Here is a 19,952-nt window from a genome sequence, read left to right as displayed (position 1 = left end):
TTGCGCAAAAAACTGAAACGCGCTGTATCTCCGAACCCTTTGAAGTACAAACGAAAGTAAGAGAGATAAAAACGGGTACAAACGATTCTCTTTCGAATGCCGATGATCCCATTTCGATATCTTTAAAATTCGCTAAATTTGCTATGTAGGAGTTGCGCAAAAACTGAAACGCGCTGTATCTCCGAACCCTTTGAGGTACAAACGAAAATAAGAGAGATACAAACGAGTACAAACGATTCTCTTTCGAATGGCATAAACGAAATTAAAAAATTTTAAAGTTGCGCGCTGGCCATTTTTTATTTTTCACTTTTTGTTTAACTGTTTGAGGTACAAACGAAATAATGATCGGTACAAACAAGTACAAACGAAGTACAAACGGCCTGTAGTATTAATTTTTATTTTTGATAAAGTTGAGCGCCAGGTTCATTCACATCGGTGTGTATTTTAATTAACTTTTTTATATGTCATAAAATTTAAAACTAGTATATTAAATGTATATTCAAATCTACATTAAAAATTTTATGAGAAATTTTTTTGGAAATTTTATGAGAAATTTTTTTGGAGCCTGTAAAACGGCCAGCGATAAAGTCAGTGATTATAATTATCAAATTCACTCGAAAAAGCTTCGCTGCTGACAAGCGTAGGAAATTTTCGAGTGCATGGTCGGGCGACATCGGGGGTGTGGGCGTTTGCCATTATTCGGAGGGTAACGAATTATTTTTTTTTATTCTGTAATCTCAGAAATTATATCAGCATTTTTAGATTTTGGATTTCCGGACACTGGAACAAGGAAATTTTCGAGCGCATGACCGTATATATTGTTTCGCTCATAAGACTTTGCGTAGTGGTGTATGCTCTCTTTGTAATATTATTTTTAAATTTTAGCCACTTAAATTTGTTTATTGTACATTATTTTGTCTTTCAAAGTAGATTTATGATATCAATATATATCACATATCTCTATTATAAAACGTTGAAACTTTTTTTAATTTAAGTAGTTGGAGTGCTATCTAGAGCACTCAAATTTATGTCCTCGAAGTTTTGAACAATAAAAAAGTATTTTTATAATGATTTCGCTTTGAGAACAGCATGAAATTCGAAAGAGCCAGTTCTGATGAGTAAAATAAATGGCTAGTCTTAAAAACCTCTTTCTTAGTCCATCTTAACAATGAAAGAATTGTTAAGATTAGCCACTTATCTTATTACCAGATCTGGCTTTATCGGATTTAATGTTTCTTAAAAGTATGATAAAAAGTAAATATTTTCAAGACGATGAAAACATTTAGAGGAACTAATGTTTTAAATAACATTCAAACTACGGACTTTAAGAGAAGTTTTAAAGTGTTACATTAAAACATTAGACATTTTATAACCAATATATAAAATAGTATCAAAATTAAAAATTCATATCAAATTCTTGTTTGTATAATATGCGTAGCAAATATAAATGAATAGAAGGTATACCAAAAATTGAACGAACCAAAATTAAGACAATCAATATGGTTAACTTCATTATCATTGTTCAACTAAAATATAATAAACTAAAATATAATATATAATATCAGAATATAGAATGTTTTGAATTATTAGTTTAAATTATTTTCGTATAGAGTTATAGTTTATTCCTGAAAAAGACTAAATAAAGAGCAGTGAAGGTAAAAGGATTTCAGAAATGAAAAAATATAGATATGTTTTACATTTCAAAAATAAGAATATGTTTTACATTTCTTATCAAGATTGTTTAAACGAAATATTAAAGAGATCAAGATATGCATAACAACAGTCAATTTATGCATAATTTTGATAAAAAATTAACGATAAACAAAGAAATTAGGAGTGTTTAATTGTATTAGGAGAATTAAAGACATATGATATTATTTTTTTCGATAAGTGCTACCGAGAAATATCAGATGTATAAAGAGCTACTAAATGAATAATAGCACCGTAAAATATAATCAACATCAATATTTGCAAAATCTTCAAAACAAGAGCTATGTTTCGTAAAAGAAATATTATGACAAACACCATAATTCCGCGTATTAACATGGTAAAGACTGTCTCAGGCAGTATAGAAACATAGATCTCATCAGTACTTAAAAAAATTCGATTGTATACTCTTCATCATCATCATGATTAATTTCTGTCTTGTATGACATGCTAGCCGATAATGCATGATTTTGGCTTAACATTAAATCGAATTTTATCAATTAAGGATTTGAATTCACGCTAACGACAATATTATGTATTACTTTAGATGCAAATATAATCCAATCTATAATTAAAAAACAATTTCCTGCCTAATATCTTCCTTCCTAATATTTTTCTTTTAAAATCGAATGAAAAATAAACGTATAGTCTTTCAATAGGGACGCTCGAAATTTGTTAGATCATAGTAGTCATATTGTTAAAGTGACATCTGTCAAATTTGTTGTGAATTGTTTAGTAGTGTATGACAAATCACCATGGAAGGTCAATGTTGAGCAACGTGTGCAAATAATAAAATTTTATTATCAAAATCAGTGTTCCGTTCGAGAAATGTTCTGTGCATTACGTGATTTTTATCCTCGCCACAACCGTCCTGCCGAGTCGACTATTCGACGTTTGGTGACCAAATTCGAGTCAACCGGTTCGATAAATAATCAGCCAACATCAGTACGTCGCCGAAACGCAAGGTCTGCTGAAAACATCGCTGCTGTGTGTGAGTGTACAGGAAAACCCGAGGCGGTCAATTTCTCATTGTTCACAAGAACTTGGCCTTTCTGCGACTTCAACTTGGCGAATTTTGCGTCGGAACTTGGGTCTGCACCCCTATAAAATTCAACTGACCCAGGAATTTAAAGTAAACGACAACGCCGTGTGTTCGCTGATTGGGTTCTGGAGCAGTTGAAAGTTAATCCAAATTTCGCCAAACAAATCATCTTTAGCGATGAGGCCCATTTTTGGATGAATGGATATGTGAACAAGCAAAATTATCGAATTTGGAACGATATCAATCCACGCAAGATACACCAGTTCCAAATGTATCCCGAGAAAGTCATTGTTTGGTGCGGATTTTGGTCTGGCGGAATCATCGGTACTTTTTCCAAAACGAAGCGGGCGTTGCCATAATCGTCAACGGCGAGCGCTACAGATCAATGATAAGCAACTTCTTGTGGTCTAAAATGGATGATATGGATATCGATAACATGTTCCAACAGGATGGTGCTACGTGCTACACACCGCATGCCACGATGGACATTCTGCACCAGCGATTTGAGGGCATGGTTATCTCGCGCGGCGGCGACGTGACTGGCCACTGAAATCGTGCGATTTAATACCTTTAGACTTCTTCCTTTGGGGTTATCTTAAATCGCAGGTCTAGACAAATAAACCGCAAATAATTGCTCTCAAAGTCAACATAACAAACGCTATCCAGCAAATTCCAGCCAGATTTTGAGATTGCGAGAAAGTCATTGAAAATTGGATCGTCCGAATACGTGTCACCAAGCGAAGCCGTGGCGGACATTTGAGCGACAATATATTCCATATTTAATGCCATAAAATTCTTTTAAATAAAAAAAAATTGAGTGGATATCTCACACAACTTGTTTTATTTACATTTAAAAATCGAGCGTCCTTATTGAAAGACCCTTTATTTCAGTACTTAAAATAAATACCATTTCTTACCCATTTCTCCATTTTCATTTTTGTTTATATCTTCTCATAAAGTCTAACTAAAAAAATGAGATTAAAAGTTTATTTAATAACGGTGTTTTAACAGTGTGTAATATAATTTTAGCATAATTAATATGTATAATGTAGATATTATTTCTACTGCACGATCTCCATTACTATAATATAATTGTGGTTATACAGGTACTATCCAAATTCATATTGACCATTCATTATTGGAAGGATGCAAGTACAGTAAAATACGACACTGAAGACTGCATAACCTTTAAAATAAGTGCCAGTATTCTTAGAAGAAACTTCATAGGAGCATATAGTAACATAAATTTCGTAAATAACATAAATTTCGTAAATAACATTTACTGTGGAAAAGCTCTTAAGAGAGAAGACATAAATCTTGCCAGCGCTCAAAAAACAGGGTTGCACGCTCCTTCGCATCATGAACAGAAGCAGCCTTCGTGATTCTGCAGGAACTTCATACCAAGAAGAATTGTATCTATAATGATTTTGAATCTCAGTCGTTAATCAATTTTCGATTTTACCGATTTTAAGTGATTAAAGTCTTACATTTTATCGCTTAATTGTGAGCTGTGGTCAATCAATCTCTGTCCTTGTATACTGAAGCAGAACGTGTGTATCACCTGAGCAAAGATAAACGCCAGATATTTCAACGTTTCATTAATTTCGCCATATAATAAGGCAACCTTAAACACGACGAATATGATATTTTATTCTTTTGATTTAATATACAACAAGAATTTTGTTTTATAGTAAATTGCAAGTGATTTTCGATAATGATGAATTTTTAAGACGTATTTCATTTTTTTACAACTTCAGGAGTGACCAAAAAATAATATTTTCTAAAAAATAAAATTATAAAAGAAAAAACTACAAGTGTGCTAGTTGTTAATTGCTATAAAAATAATTAATCTATCTTTAATTCAAGCGATATAAACATTTAATATACAAACGTTACAATCTTCATCAAATCATCCTCAGTGTAAAACATAAAACTTACACAATTGAAAATAAAAATAAATTTGAAAGAGTCATAATCGGTTACATAATAGTTAATTATTTAATTATAGTACGTTTATGCAGTCATTAATTAAAATTATCTATAATTCCCGCGAAATATATATTCTATATTTCGGGGGAAAGATTGATTATATAGCACGAGGTCGCATCATTAAAATTAAACAAATAAACAATTTTTTCATTTTTCGTTCGATTTTCGAAAGTCTGTAATATGCTAGAAAATTTTAAATACAATTTCATAATATATCAGAAAAACCTATCAGAATTATATATCAAGAAACATGAAAAAAGTTTAAAAATCTTACACAATTAATCATATGCAGTTAATCATATTATATAACTGCGAGTAATGCAACACGACTGACAAATAACATTGCACAAAATATGCAGATATCAAGTTAAATTGCAACAACAAATAGATAGATACGTACTTGTAGCAGAGTAATACTCAATGTTACAGTAACTATCGACATTTGTATTGCGAAAGCAGTACAAAAGATGTCATCAAGAATATCCGCGAATCTGTCCAATGGAATCAAATTTTGTGATACTTTTGGTACAATTTCTTGTCTCTCTCTTTTTCTTTAAATGTATGATATACATTCTATTTAATACAATATTGTGTACTCACCGTAAAGCTCGCCAGTGTGCATGAATAGAAATAGCGATTTTTCGATTGTAGATCTTCCGATCATCTAGACGATTATTCGTATCATTATGGTTATTAAATGATAAAGTTTCAAGATGAAATCTGTAAATATTTAAGCAGTAGTTCCGCTCTCCTGATCAGTCGTGATAGAATCAACGTAAAAAAAAATAGTTTTTCTTACCCAGTCACAGCAAAGAGACTGCAGACATGTTCAATGTAAATAAAAAAAATGCAATCGTGCGCGATTACCATCATAGTAGCTACAGACCCGAACACACAAACATAAAATATAATGTAGAAATAATATTTATCTTTGTCCACGAAGTAATAAGCCTGGTAGGGCAAATTTACAGGCCGGGATTCATTGAGGGGTAACACGATGTTCAATAATTTTGGAATAATGGAAAATAATGTATATCCCCCGCAACAAGAAAAAACATATACTGCAACAAAAACGAAATAATCGTTCATCATTCGTTAAAATAAAAAGAATACGAAGCAATTTATCCTTACTCAAATATGCGAAAGTAATCAATTTTGCATTCGTGGCATACTTTTTCATAATTTCATATTCTTCTGCGCTATTCAACTTCTCCCAATCATCACATATATGGTCAGTAAGACTTTTGATCTAAAAATATCTTCAATGAATGTTGAATTATATCGGATAGTTTAACGATCGAAGACGATCGCGATCGCAAAGGATAATAAAAATTTGAATAATTTTCGATCAAATATTTAATATAAATTTCGGTAATGGTATACTTTGCTAATGTTAATTTGACATGTGTATAGTTTCACCAGAAATGTAATCATCAACATAAACATCGGTATAGTCAGTTTAATACATCGCGCGTTTCCATTGCAATGAAAAAATTGGGCCACCTGGAAGTATTCTTATTAGATGTAACTTTAAACGATTTATAGTGTAGTTTCGCAGATAAAATCTGATAAAATTCTGTTTTTAATTGTATCTGCCATTTATTTTGATACGCATACATTTTAATATATATTTTTTATTCCTTTCGTTAATACTAAAAATAATAAAAAGAATCTATCCTTAATTTTGTCGAGTAATATTTTGCCTATAAAGTGAGCGTAACAAAGATATAGATACGTTACGTACTGCATACTTCAATTAATTTTTTTTTATGCAACCTGTTTATATCTAGTGCAATGAATTGTAAAAATTTTATGATGAACCTGCGGAGCAATCAGCAAAAAAATCATCAGAGTCAACGAATGCACTCGAAAAAGCCTCGTTCGTTTTTCCTGATAAGGCCACAGGCCGCAGAATAATAACAATCTTTTTGTAATACTATAATAATCTTTCCACACGAATGCCATAATTTTCAAAGTAACGTTCTACCTTTGGCAACACGCAATTGACTAAACTTCTTGTCTCGTCTTTGATATGAGGAATTAATATTTTAGCAGGTGTAATAGAAAGAAATGCTATGTACGATGGAAACCCTTGACAGCAATTTTGCGTGTCACGCTTGATAAAAAGTGAATGTGAAAGATAACTTATCAACGGAACGATGGGGTAATTTTCTTCCGCGCAAAACGTCGATCGAAATGTTCAAGGAAATAAGAATTCTTCTGACAAAATGTATTTACGTGTACTTAGTTGCCTATACATTGTTATTCAATGTTCAGTATCGCTACGAAACAAGTGTCGAAGATAATTTCTTCTTTATAAATTTTTCTATATAAAAATACATTAATACTACATAAGGTTGTATGTAGTAAATAATATTTGAAATATTTCAAATTATATGTATATAAATTATATGTATATAAATTATAACCAACTTCGCAAATAGTGGCATCAGTTTGTGACTCTGAAAAGATTGACACTAAAATCGATGTAGGTATACATAGCCTTACAACAAAGTTTTCGGACTGTGGCAATAAAATAATACAGATCTCTCCGAATATTATATTATATTTTATCTTCCAAAGTAGTCTTCCATGGCATCAGTACTCTTCATCTTTGTTATAAATATTCTACAAAACATTTTTTTAATTCCGCAGTTGGAACTACTGTTTAGAGAACTCGTCACATTTTTCTGAATGTTCTCGAAGTCTTGAATGAAGTATTATTTTTCTTTAAGATAATTATGAGCTTTGAGAACAAAATGAAATCCGAAAAAGCCAGTTTTGAAAATTCAAAAAAAAATCGCGAAAAAATATCTTAAAAATATCTTCCTCAATAAAGTAATTACATCAATAGAAAATAATTGTTAAGTTTATCTTATTACCAGATCTGATTTTATCAGATTGATGTTTTTAAAATAGCATAATAAAAAAGTAAACATTTTCAATATGACGAGAATTCAGAGGAACTAATATTTTGAATAACATTCTAACTATGGACTTTAAAGAAAGTTTTGAAGTGTTATAACGAGAAGATGTCATGTGAAGGACTATTTTGAAAAATAAAATGTAATAATTTATTATTCGAATTGTCTATGTTCTTTTTACTGTCTGAAAACTTATTCTATTTATCCTCAGACAGCTGAGAATATATACCATCTTGACAAAAAATATTATATATTTTATTAATTATTATATGTATAAAAATTTAGCTAAAAATTCGGTTTATGGCATTCGCGGTGAACTATTCTTTATTTAAAATCCTTTTAAATTTACGTATAATGGTAACCAATAAGTAATAATAAAAATACAAATAATAGAGTAGAATAAGAAAAAGAATTCTAGATAAATGAAAAAATATAAGGTGTCTAACATTTTTGGAAAAGATTGTTTGTTATATAGTCACTTTTTACGCAAATATTCAAAATACATAAAACAAAGTTAATTTACGTGTAATTTCAATAAAAAAATGATAAACAATGGAATTTATCTATATTAGAAGAATTAAAGACATATGATATTGTTTTTTTTGACGAATGCGACCAGATAATATCATCAGATGCATAAACAACGGATTACTAAACGTACGCGAACACCGTATGACATCGAAATTTGTCGAATCTTTCTTCAAAATAAGAGCATTATGTTTCGATAAAGAAACATAACTACATACAAGTACACGCTAATTCTATGTGTAATACCATGATAAGAGCATTATGTTTCGATAAAGAAACATAACTACAACAAGTACACGCTAATTCTATGTGTAATACCATGATAAAAAGCTCACCAGACAGAAAACATAGATCTTGTAGGTGCTTAAAGAACTTGGTTGTATACTCTTCATTATCACTATCATGATTAGCTTCTGTGACCTCACATGACATGCCCGCCAGTATCGATAATGCGTGACTTTGGCTTGACATTAAATCGAATTTTATTGGTTAGAATTTGGTAAGAATTTGAATACATTTATTTTTGCAACTTATGCTATCGACATTACTACGTATTATTTTAGATCAAAATATATAATTCAGACCATTACTAAAAATCTATTATCTTGCCTATATCTTCCCACCTAATATCTTTCCTTTAAAATCGAATAAAAAATGAATATATTTCAATATTTCAAATAAACACCGTTTCTTACCCATTTCTCCATTTTTCATTTTTGTTTATACCTTCTTATAATTTGTAACTTCCATGAAAAACAACACATTAAATAAAGATATTTTAATAGTGTATTTAATTGATACGAATTAATAAGTATAATGTAAATATTATTTTTATTGCAGTTTCTACTATAATATAATTGTGATTGCACAGATACTACCCAAATTATATATTGACCATTGGTCATTGGAAGGATACAAGTACGGTAAAATACGACACCGAAGATTGCATAACCTGTAATATAATTTAATTAATTTAATTTAATTTAGTTTATTGTAAAGCTATATGAAAAACATACATGTTAACAGAGTAATAGACATAAAGTATGATACAATAGACTATATAGATTAACATAAACATAAGTAAATAGACAATAGTAATTTGTAAATAGTTAGGCATCAGTAGAATTGCTATTACAAAGCCTACCAATAATAAAATTAGAATAAGACAATAATGCAATAAGAGATAAATTAATAGCTAAAATCACACACACACACACACACACACACACACACACACACACACACACACACACACGCACGCACGCACGCACGCACGCACGCACGCACGCACGCACGCACGCACGCACGCACGCACACATGCACGCACGCACGCACAAACTCCCTCACATACACTCGCAAACACAATTACATCAGTCTCGTTTAAAACTATGACGCAATGAAACGCGAGACAACAGAACGAAAGGAGGATAGAGAGGGAGAGATTTTTATTGAATCAGAAAGGGAATTAAAATATTTGACAGAGGTGAAGGAGAAAGCAGCCCGAAACTTAGTGGGCCGATATATAGAGAAGGATAAGTAATTTTGATATCTGATGACAAAATAAGTGCCAATATTCTTAAGAAAAATTTCAAAGAAACAAGAAGTAATAAGTTTCGTAAATAATCTTTACCATGGTGAAGCTCTCCAAACAGAAAACATAAATCTTACCGGCGCTCAAAAAACGGGGTTTTATGCACATTTGCATTACGAACAAAAGCAGCTTTCGTGATTCCGCAGGTATTTCATACCAGGAAGAATTGTATCTACAACATCTTTGTATATCAGTCGTCAGCAAATTTGCAATTTCACTACATTTAAATTATTAAAATCTTACATTTTGTCGTGCAATTGTATGCTGTGATTGATCAATCTCTGTCCTTGTAGACTGAAACAAAACGTGTGTAATACTTGACCAAAGATATACATTAGATATCTCAACATTGCATTAATGTCGCCGTACAGTAACGTAATCTTAAACGCAAAAAAGAACATACCATATTTTAATCTCTTGCTTCAGTAAACATACTGTACAACAAGGATTTTGTTTTATAGTATATGATAAATGATTTCCAATAATAATCGAATTTCTATGACATTCCGTTTTTTTAATAACTTTGAAAGTGATAAAAAATAATTTTTTAATTTTTCGCTTGGTTTTCTCGAAAACTTGTAACATGTAACACAGCTAGAGTATTTAAATAATAATAAAATATAGTTTCATAATCGACGAGAAAGGTTAGAATTATATGTCAGAAACATGAGAACGTTTAAAAACGTTGCACAATGCTGTTAATTATATAACTATAAGTAATGCAATATGAACGACAAATAACATCGCACAAAATATGCGGATATCAAGTTGAATTACAACAACAAATAGATATATACGTACTTGTACCAGAGAAATGCTCAATGTTACAACAACTATCAACATTTGTACTGCGAAAGCAGTGCAAAAGATGTCTTCAAGAATTTTCGCGAAACTGTCCAATGGAAACAAATTTTGTGAAACTTATATCAGTACAATTTTTGATCATTTTTTCTTTAAATCTGTAGTACATATTCTACATAATACAATATTGTGCACTTACCGTAAAGCTCGCCAGTGTGCATGGATGAAGACAATGATTTTCCGATTATACGAAAGATTATTCGCGTCGTTGCGATCCTTATGTGATAAAGTTTCAAGACGAAATCTGTGAACATTTAAGGGATAGTTTCGATCTCTCAATGAGTCGTGAGAGAAACAATTTAAAAAAAATTGTTTTCCTTACTCAGTCACAGCAAAAAGGCTGCAGACATGCTCAATATAAATAAAAAACGTGCAATCGTGTGCGGTTGCCGTCGTAAAAGATATAATTATGCTCATATATATATGAAATATAATGTAGAAATAATATTTCTCTTCGTCCACGAAATAATAAACATCGAAAGGCATAATTATAGGTCGGGATTCGTTGAGGGGTAATACGATGTTCAACAATTTGGGTACAAGGGAAAATAATATAGACGCACTGCTGCACGAGTACATATATACTGCAACAAAACGAAATAATCGTCCATCATTCATTAAAATAAAAATAATATTGAATGATTTATTCTTACAGATATATGCGAAAGAAATCAATCTTGCATTCGTGGCATATTTTTTCATAATTTCATATTCCTCCGCGCTATTCAACTTCTCCCAATCATCACACACAAAGTCAGTGAGACTTTTGATCTAAAAACATCTTCAATGAATGTAAAATCTTGGAAGAGTCCGACGATCGTAGAAGACTACGATCGCAAAGACTAATGAAAATTTGAATAAATATTTTCTGACCAAACATAAATTTCGGTATTGGCATACTTTGCTACTATTAAACTGGCATGTATATAGTTTCACCAGAAGCATAACCATCAACATAAGCACTGGTATGGTCAATTGAATACATCGCGCATTTCCATCGCAGTAAAAAATTTGGGCCACCTAGAAGTATACTTACTAGAACACACTTTAGATGATTTGCGATGCAGTTTTGGATAAAATTCTATTTTTAATTTTATATTTCGATAAGCGTGCATTTTAAAATACATTTTTTATACAATGATTTCATAAAATGATAAAAAGAATTCTGTCCTGAATTTTATTGAATTATATGTCGTTTAGGCAAGTTTAATAAAGATAGATACGTTACATATACTGCGTATTATAATTAAAATTTTATAAGGAACCTGTGGAAAAATCAGCGAAAAAATGACCAAAGTCACCGTGCTCAACTGAAAAAGTCTCGCTCGGTTTTTCTGATAAGGCCACTGGCCGCAGAATAACAATAACCATTTTGTAATACTGTAGTAATCTTTCCACACCAATGCCATAATTTTCAAAGCAAGGTTCTACCTAGGCAATACGCAATTGATTAAACTTCTCATCTTATCTTCGTTATCTTCGAAGAACGAATCAATATTTTAGCAGGAGTAATAAAGAAAAATACTACGTATGATAGAAACCTTTGATAGCAATTTTGCATCATGTTTAAAAGGTGAATGTGAAAGGTACTTATCAAGGCATAAGATAATTTCCGCGCAGAATATATCGATCGGAATATTCAAAGAAGTAAGGATTCCTCTGACAAGATGTGTGGTTACGTATATACCTAGTTGCAAAATAAATATTATATCTGTATGTATATGTAGTTCATCATATACATATCATCATGTACATGTAGTTGTCTATTCAATGATTAATATCGTTTCGGATGTCAGAAATAAATAAGTTCTTTATTTAAGTTTAACAAATACAAGTAATGTGTTAGGCTCCAACGAATAAAAATCAAATAATCAATATATAAAAAAGCAAAGAAACCACGCTTGATGTGGTATACAATATTTATATGTTTATCGTACAATAAAGAAACATATAATACGTACAGACGTTTTTACATCAGATCATCTTCAGTGTGACAAAAATTTAAAGCAGATTTTACAATTCAATATCTTCTTAAACTCGACTTCAAATCGAGATTCGTACGCTTCGCAGATTGAATTAATCATAATCCTTTGTAGAGAATGTGGTGTGTGTGTGTGTGTGTGTGTGTGTGTGTGTGTGTGTGTGTGTGTGTGTATATATATACACACACACACACACCACATTCTATAATCTAGACTACATATATAGATTATACATAATATATATATATATATTTTTTTTTTTATGTAGTCTAGATTGACACGCTTGAATCTCCTTATCTATTATGTGGCTTGGATTTTTTGCTCCATCAAGAGCATATGTCAATCTATTAAAAATTTATTTTAAAAATAATCAAAATAAGCAATTTATATTGAATGTAATACATTCATACTATTAAACAATTTTAAAGAATTATTTTAAACATTTAATATGTATATATCTAAGAACGAAATATATATATATATATATATATATATATATAATTCAAACATACAATAGTATATGTCAATCTAGTAAAAATTTAATTAAAAAATTAAAAAATAACCAAAATGCAAACTATATTGAATGTAATATATTTATATTATTAAAATAATTTTGAACATTATTATTTTAAACATTCAATATGAATTATTTTAAACATTCAATATGTATGTATCTTTTTTTTTTAAATTTTTCTATATTGAATAACGCAGTCAAGGTTGGATAAGTCAACGTTTTTTTTTAAATTAAATTAAGTTAAAGTTAATGGCTTATAAAATTAAGTTAAAAATTTAAGAATCAAAAATTAAATTAGTAAGAATTAAATTAAGATAGAATTAACTTAAGTTTAAAAAAAAAGTTAAATTTGAAAAAAATTATTTTTGAGATCAGTTCATCCATATGTCTTATAATTTTTCTTAAAATGAAATTAATTTAAATAAAAATTGCAATATAGGGGGGGGGGGATTATTAGATAAATTTAATTTTTTTATTCACATATAATTTATTTATAGCAAGGGTAACGCATAAAGCCTTTTTGTCTACTTCTGAGAGAAAAGGGGATATATTTGCACTTTCTTCAATCTAACTTGTTCTGAAATACACTATTTACTACGACTATGTTGACTAGATATTTGTTACAAAAAATATATGTAAAAATTTAGAAAATGGATATAATAACACTGTTTTACAATAATTCTTCATCTGAAACTCATTTTATATTTATATTGCTGAAATGTAATATTTATAGCATCTAAAATTCATATGAGTCAAATAAAAGCGAGAATTAATAAAATCTAGCTAGCCAATCAAATCTGAAAATATGGCGAGACTTATTATACAGGATCTCTATACACAAAATTATTGTTGCTTTTTCTAAATTAATTCTCTGATGTTTAAGAATTAAGAAAGAAGATTTTATAGAATAAATATTAGTATTAAAAAAAATTTAATAAAGTTAATAAATTAAATTTTGAAAATAATTATAAATTAAGTTAATAATTAATGCATTTATAAAATTAATGAAGTTAAGTTAAAAGTTATTAACATTGTAACTTCTTTTTAACTTTTAACGTTTTATCTAAGTGTTAACCCTTGGACGTGTTAACGTCGCGACGCCAAGTACATAAAATATGAAATGGGTCGTTTGCTTGATTTATAGCATCAGCTTGATGCTTTGTCATTGACTAATGCTTAATTCAGCTTTGTTAAACGGGCCGGATTTCAAACGCATGCGCGTTCAATGTAGCTTACCGCGTCCTGGAGTAACTTACTCACTAATAAATAGATCATTAATCGCTTAGAGTTGAAAATTTTAGTATATTTTACATATTTTATATACATATACATATATATAATATTATATAAATAATATTATTTAAATATATATATTTCTATATATTGTATTTCTATATATTTCTATATATGTATACATATGTAAAATATGTAAAATATATTAAAATTTTTTTGAAAAAATTTTTCATAGGCGACTAATAATCTTCTGATCTGATTTACTAGTGATCGGTACGTTACTGAAGCTACATTGAATGCGCATGCGTCTGAAACCCAGTCCGTTTAACAACACTGGATTTATTGGACGCAACAAAGTAATCAAGCAACGAAACAGCAATCAATCATAGCAAAGCGATATTTTTTACGCCACTGTAAATATCGCCTCGTTGTTGTTCCGCTGTTGCATTCAATAAATGTAAGCACTGTAAAGTATGACATCGAAGATTACAACATTCAAAATAAGAAAAATCTTGTTAAAAAAACACTATGATAAGCACACGATATTTCTGCATATATTATCATGGTAATGGCCGCAGCATAGACCCCTGCATAATGCATAATGCATAAGGGAATCAATCAATTCAAATTCTTTTTTTCCATGGAATATAGGAAGAAAGGAAAGATTCTGATTAGTTGACTCGCTCAATCATGCACTATGTGTTATGCATTATGAAAGTCTAGGGTGCGGTCTTAAGGCCTATTCTACAATGTGCTCTTTATTTTCTGTTTCTTACTTTTTACCTCTTGCTTCCTCTTTTATCAGTCATTTTATCGACAATTTTTTGCTACGTGTTTTCTGTTTCTTCCGAAATTCGTTAACTTTTATCTCGGACGACATAAAACAAAAATCGAATAAGAATCAAAAAGACAAGATGTAAAAAATAGCAAAAAACGGAAAATAGAAAACAAAAAAGTACATTGTAGAATAGGCTTAACCTGCCACCAAAACATAGATCTTGCCGGCGCTTAAAACACTCTTCATTATAACCTTTACGATTAGCTTGTGATATATGACGTACCCGCCAGTACTGATGATGCATAATTTTGACTTGAATCGAATTTTATCAGTTAAAGATTCGAATTCATTTGTTTTTGCAACTCGCACTATCGACATTATTATATATATATATATATATATATATTACACTTTAAAATATAGTCCATTACTAAAAATCTGTTATCTTGCCAATATCTTCCTATCTAATATCTTTAAAATCGAATAAAAAAATGAACATATTTCAATATTTTAAATAAACACCGTTTCTTACTCATTTCTCCATTTTCCATTTTTGCTTATTCTTTCTTATAACTTCCGTGAAAAAAACGAGATTAGAAATATTTAACAAATTTTAACAGTGTAGGTAACTCGTTATTAATTAATAAGTATAACGTAAATATTTCCACTATAGTCTCTACTATAATTTAAAATTATTTATATGCTCTCTAAATTCTTTGAAGCGAAATTCTACAGAATGAAAATTAAAGCCATCTTAAGTAAAATAATTCAATTTTTAATCTTTAAGGACGAAATTTTACTCTTTAGAATAAAATCTGAAAGTTTTAGAAAATATGAAAAACAATTTTATCATAAATAAATACATACTTGCAGTAATTTAATACTTAATCCTATGGTTACTATGATCATTTGCGCGCCGAAAGGTATAGTGAAAGTTTTCGATATGTTCCACAAATCTATGATAAACGGAAAATAAAATAATCGTAAAAGGAATCTTCGTAAAAATAGTTTTTACGAACATTTTATCTTTAAATTTAAGATATTTTTTATATATGATATTATATACTTACTTTAAAACATCTTGATGTTTGTTTACAAAGAATGCAATTTTTTCGCGATAAATCATTGTTATTCAAACAATTCTATTCATTAGAATTGTTTGCAATTTTCATTGTTTTGTCATCTTTATTAAATAGATTTTCGAAATAGAATCTACAAACAATTTGAACAACTCCTTTCTTTCTCTCCCACTCTTTTTCTCTTTTTAGTTTTGCTGACATTCCGGATAAATTGTAAAAATATTTTGATACTAGATTGGTGCAAAAGAATTGAATTATATTTGTCAAATAAAGTCGAAAGTAAAATATTAGTAAAAATTGTTGCAGATTTTATCATACTTTTTCCTTTATCTGAAGACAAATTTTTCAATTCCTTTTTTCAAAAAATTTTGATTTTATTATTTTATATAAAATATAAAATAAGTAATTTGATATATATTTATATATCAAATTATTTTAAGTAATTTTATTATTTTACGTAGAAAACTTGATAAAAAATTATATTCTTTTTATCAAGCTCACAAGTTTCCTTACCCGACTAAAGCCAACATGCTACAAACATGCTCGACAAAAGTCACAAACATATAATCGTGAGCAACTATTCCGACTATAGTTATTTCCCAAACAATGATGGAATGCCAGAAGATTTTATAGAAATATTCCCGAAGTTCCACGAAATAGCATCCTGGATATGGAGGCATTATGAGACGGGATTCATTAAGGGGCCATACCGCGTCAAGTGCGAATGGCACAAGAGATAGTGACATAAACGTAGTTACCTAACATACAATATACTGCAATGTACAAAGTATAAATCATGATTTTGAACATGTATTGGAGATACACATGTATTTAGAGATACGTGAAAAAGAGATCACTAGTGCAAAGAACAATTTGTGAAAAAAAAATGCATAACTTTTGGAAATAAAACAGTATAGAGCATTCTTTTCATTGCTTCTCATCCGTATACATTACACAAAATCGTTTACTGTTCTTTGCGTATAATTTCATAATCTCATATTCTTTGGAAATTTTCAATCCCTTCCAGTCGATGAATAAGTGTTGAGTAAGGCTTTTGATCTGACAAAAAATGGATATTATCAATTTTAAATAAAATAGCATTTATAAAAGTCTAATAAATGTATACAAAAATTGAAAAAAATTGAAATTTTTTTTTTCTTAAACTGCTACTTTTAAAATCGAACATATCGAAATAGTTATAATTGCTTAATTAGAATATACCGTGCGAATATTTAATTGACACGTGTACACTTTTAACAAAGAAGTACTATATGGGCTGAAAAGTCCCGGGATTTTAAATGAAAACAAGCGTTTTTTGGGCAAAGTTATATTTATTCCTCAATATAGTTGCCTTCGAGGGCGATACACTTGATATAATGATTTTCCAACATTTCGATGCCCTTTCTGTAGTACGAAACGTCCAAGCCTTCGAAATACGCCTCGGTTTCCGCGATGATTTCCTCATTCGATGTGAATCTCTTTCCCTGGAGCCACCGCTTGAGATTTGGGAACACATAATAGTCGCTGGAGGCCAAGTCTGGAGAATACGGTAGGTGAGCAACCAATTCGAATCATGATTGGTCCAATTTGGCCATCGCTTTCAAGGACATGTGTGATGGTGCGTTATCGTGATGGTACAGAATAAAGGCGAAAGTAGCGCCACTTAAACGACTGTAACTTGTAAACGAATGAACGAAATGTCATGAAAATTCATACATAAACTAGTGACAGACGAACCTCTTGAAATGAATCATGTTCATTTTCTAGTGGCGCCACGTATTGAAAAATCCCGGGACTTTTCAGTCCATGTAGTACATGTCAGTAAATACGATGTCATCGCCTCGCAAATACATTGCACATTTGTCTTGCACATAAATTGATAAGCAAACTGAAATCATTGTCGTTTATCATTCTTGCGATAGATTCTTCTCTTTCGAGCACTACATCAATTTACCTGCGGAACGAGTACAGTCACCATGATTATAGTCATTACAGCAACGCGAAATATCCTTGCTCTCGGTTTCAGATACCGGTGAACGATAATATTTTGTAGACGATATTATAGTAATGCCTCCAAGTCTTCATAATTCTTAAGATACCGCGTTTTCACCACAGTAAAGGCAATTAATTTCATACGGTTGATCGCTCACCCTCTAATGTCAGACACCAATTAAAATGATATCCCCTTGCACTAAAACTGCTGTACATACAGACGATTCTCATGAAATAACTTTGTTGCATGTCATGTCAATCAACGACTAGACATAGAATTTATAGGAACAGGTAGTTTGATTCTTTGACATTAATAATGTAGTCTCTCAATAATAGAGGCTCGTTTTGCATGTTCCCTCCGGAGTGTACTTATCGATGAGAACGAAATAATGCGATAAAATGAGTATTTTCTATCGACAGAGATAGACTTTTAAATAAGTGTCATGAATGTTCGAAGCCTCTGGAAAAGAAGAAGGGAGGAAAAATCTTTCAGTCGCATAGCAATATCGATAGCAAAATAAAATTTTATTACTTTTGTTTCGTTACATAATAGCAAGTATAAAAGCATTATTTTATTCGATCTATTATTTGTAATAGTATACTCCTGCGGAACATTTCATGGATATTTTACTACATGCTGCCACAATTACCGGATATCGTTTACGACACATCAAAGGACGACAGTAACGTAAAGTACGACATCGAGCTTTGCACGACCTAAATGAAAAGGTTTCATGTGTCTTCCTTTGCATTTTTATATTTTTATAGCGTTTGTCATGTTAATTGTTTTACCGTCATGAAATTTTCTAGAGAAAATACGTATATCTTGCCGGCGGACAAGACACAAGCTTCGATACTTTTTCTCATCACGAACATGAGCAATCTTTGTTCCTTCACGGGTATAGTATACCACGAACTATGATATCTATAAAATTACCATTATACATACAAAATAATTATAGTAAAAATTTATCGATTGCAAATGATTAAAGTTGCTTATAATAGTTTTTATAGAAAATATATTTTTCATATCAATCAATTTATTTTCAATTTAATACTGTCTCTTACATCTTGTCGCGAATTTCGAAACTATAATCTATCACTTTTTGTCCTTGAAAGCTGAAGCAGAACAAGTGAAATAATTGACCAAAAATGAAAAGGAAGTACCTCATCGCTTCCGCTAAATCGTGCAGCTGTATCGAGAACTTTAACACGAAAAAGATAAAATCTTGTTTTGATTAACATTATAAAATGTTTAACATTTTAATTTTGTTAACATTATATTATATTTTCGTATTTCGCTATCTATTAGTAAATCACTCACTTGTACTAAAGTAATACTCAAGCCAATTGTAACTAACAAAAGTTGCACAGCGAACGATATCGTAAAGGTACTTTCAAGAAATTGAACGAATCTATGACAAAAATATAATAATGACTAAATATCTAAATAAAAATCAAACAAAAGAATTGCAACTTGTCATGATCTAACAAAGATGATTTGTTAATTAGCATCAATATTAATAGTTGCATTCAGCAGAGAAAATAGCTTTGAAGAGCAAACTTTCAAAATTATGTTGAAAATATCATTTTTGGAATTAGAAATGGTGTAGTGTTCAATAATGAAAGATACATATTATAATAGTATATACTACTTTGGAATGTTCAAAAAGCATTTTTTCAGCGTCAAGTTATTATATTATTAATATATATATATATATATATATATATA

General features: G+C 30.0%; 3 protein-coding genes and 2 pseudogenes across 3 annotated transcripts in view; all 5 read right to left on the bottom strand.

Annotated features, from left to right (window-relative positions):
- The window catches only part of LOC105621287, a 7,187-nt pseudogene extending 5,031 nt beyond the window's left edge, over window positions 1-2,156 (bottom strand).
- A 1,728-nt stretch (window positions 2,157-3,884) lies between these two features.
- LOC105621151 (odorant receptor 9a-like) lies at window positions 3,885-5,951 on the bottom strand. Its single transcript, XM_012202620.1, is given in 7 exon segments — window positions 3,885-4,004; window positions 4,006-4,165; window positions 4,237-4,373; window positions 5,139-5,229; window positions 5,339-5,458; window positions 5,538-5,799; window positions 5,870-5,951. Coding segments are annotated over 7 exon segments (939 nt in total). The 5' UTR covers window positions 5,919-5,951.
- A 3,140-nt stretch (window positions 5,952-9,091) lies between these two features.
- Window positions 9,092-11,344, bottom strand: LOC105621150. The gene is given in 8 exon segments (XM_012202619.1): window positions 9,092-9,155; window positions 9,757-9,784; window positions 9,787-9,953; window positions 10,025-10,161; window positions 10,583-10,673; window positions 10,782-10,886; window positions 10,965-11,226; window positions 11,296-11,344. Coding segments are annotated over 8 exon segments (903 nt in total).
- Window positions 11,345-17,155: 5,811 nt separating this feature from the next.
- Window positions 17,156-18,313, bottom strand: LOC105621149 (annotated as a pseudogene).
- Window positions 18,314-18,880: 567 nt separating this feature from the next.
- LOC105621286 overlaps window positions 18,881-19,952 on the bottom strand; it is a 1,579-nt gene continuing 507 nt past the window's right edge. The window contains exons 2-5 of the mRNA XM_012202754.1: window positions 19,545-19,635; window positions 19,289-19,425; window positions 19,013-19,145; window positions 18,881-18,937 (exon numbers count right to left, since the gene is read on the bottom strand). Coding sequence (XP_012058144.1) covers window positions 18,881-18,937; window positions 19,013-19,145; window positions 19,289-19,425; window positions 19,545-19,635 — 418 coding nt within the window. The remainder of the gene's footprint in view (window positions 18,938-19,012; window positions 19,146-19,288; window positions 19,426-19,544; window positions 19,636-19,952) is intronic.

The sequence above is a fragment of the Atta cephalotes genome (assembly GCF_000143395.1).
Source record: "Atta cephalotes unplaced genomic scaffold scaffold00032, whole genome shotgun sequence".
Lineage (NCBI taxonomy): Eukaryota > Metazoa > Arthropoda > Insecta > Hymenoptera > Formicidae > Atta > Atta cephalotes.
This window is presented reverse-complemented; position numbering and strand designations above follow the sequence as displayed.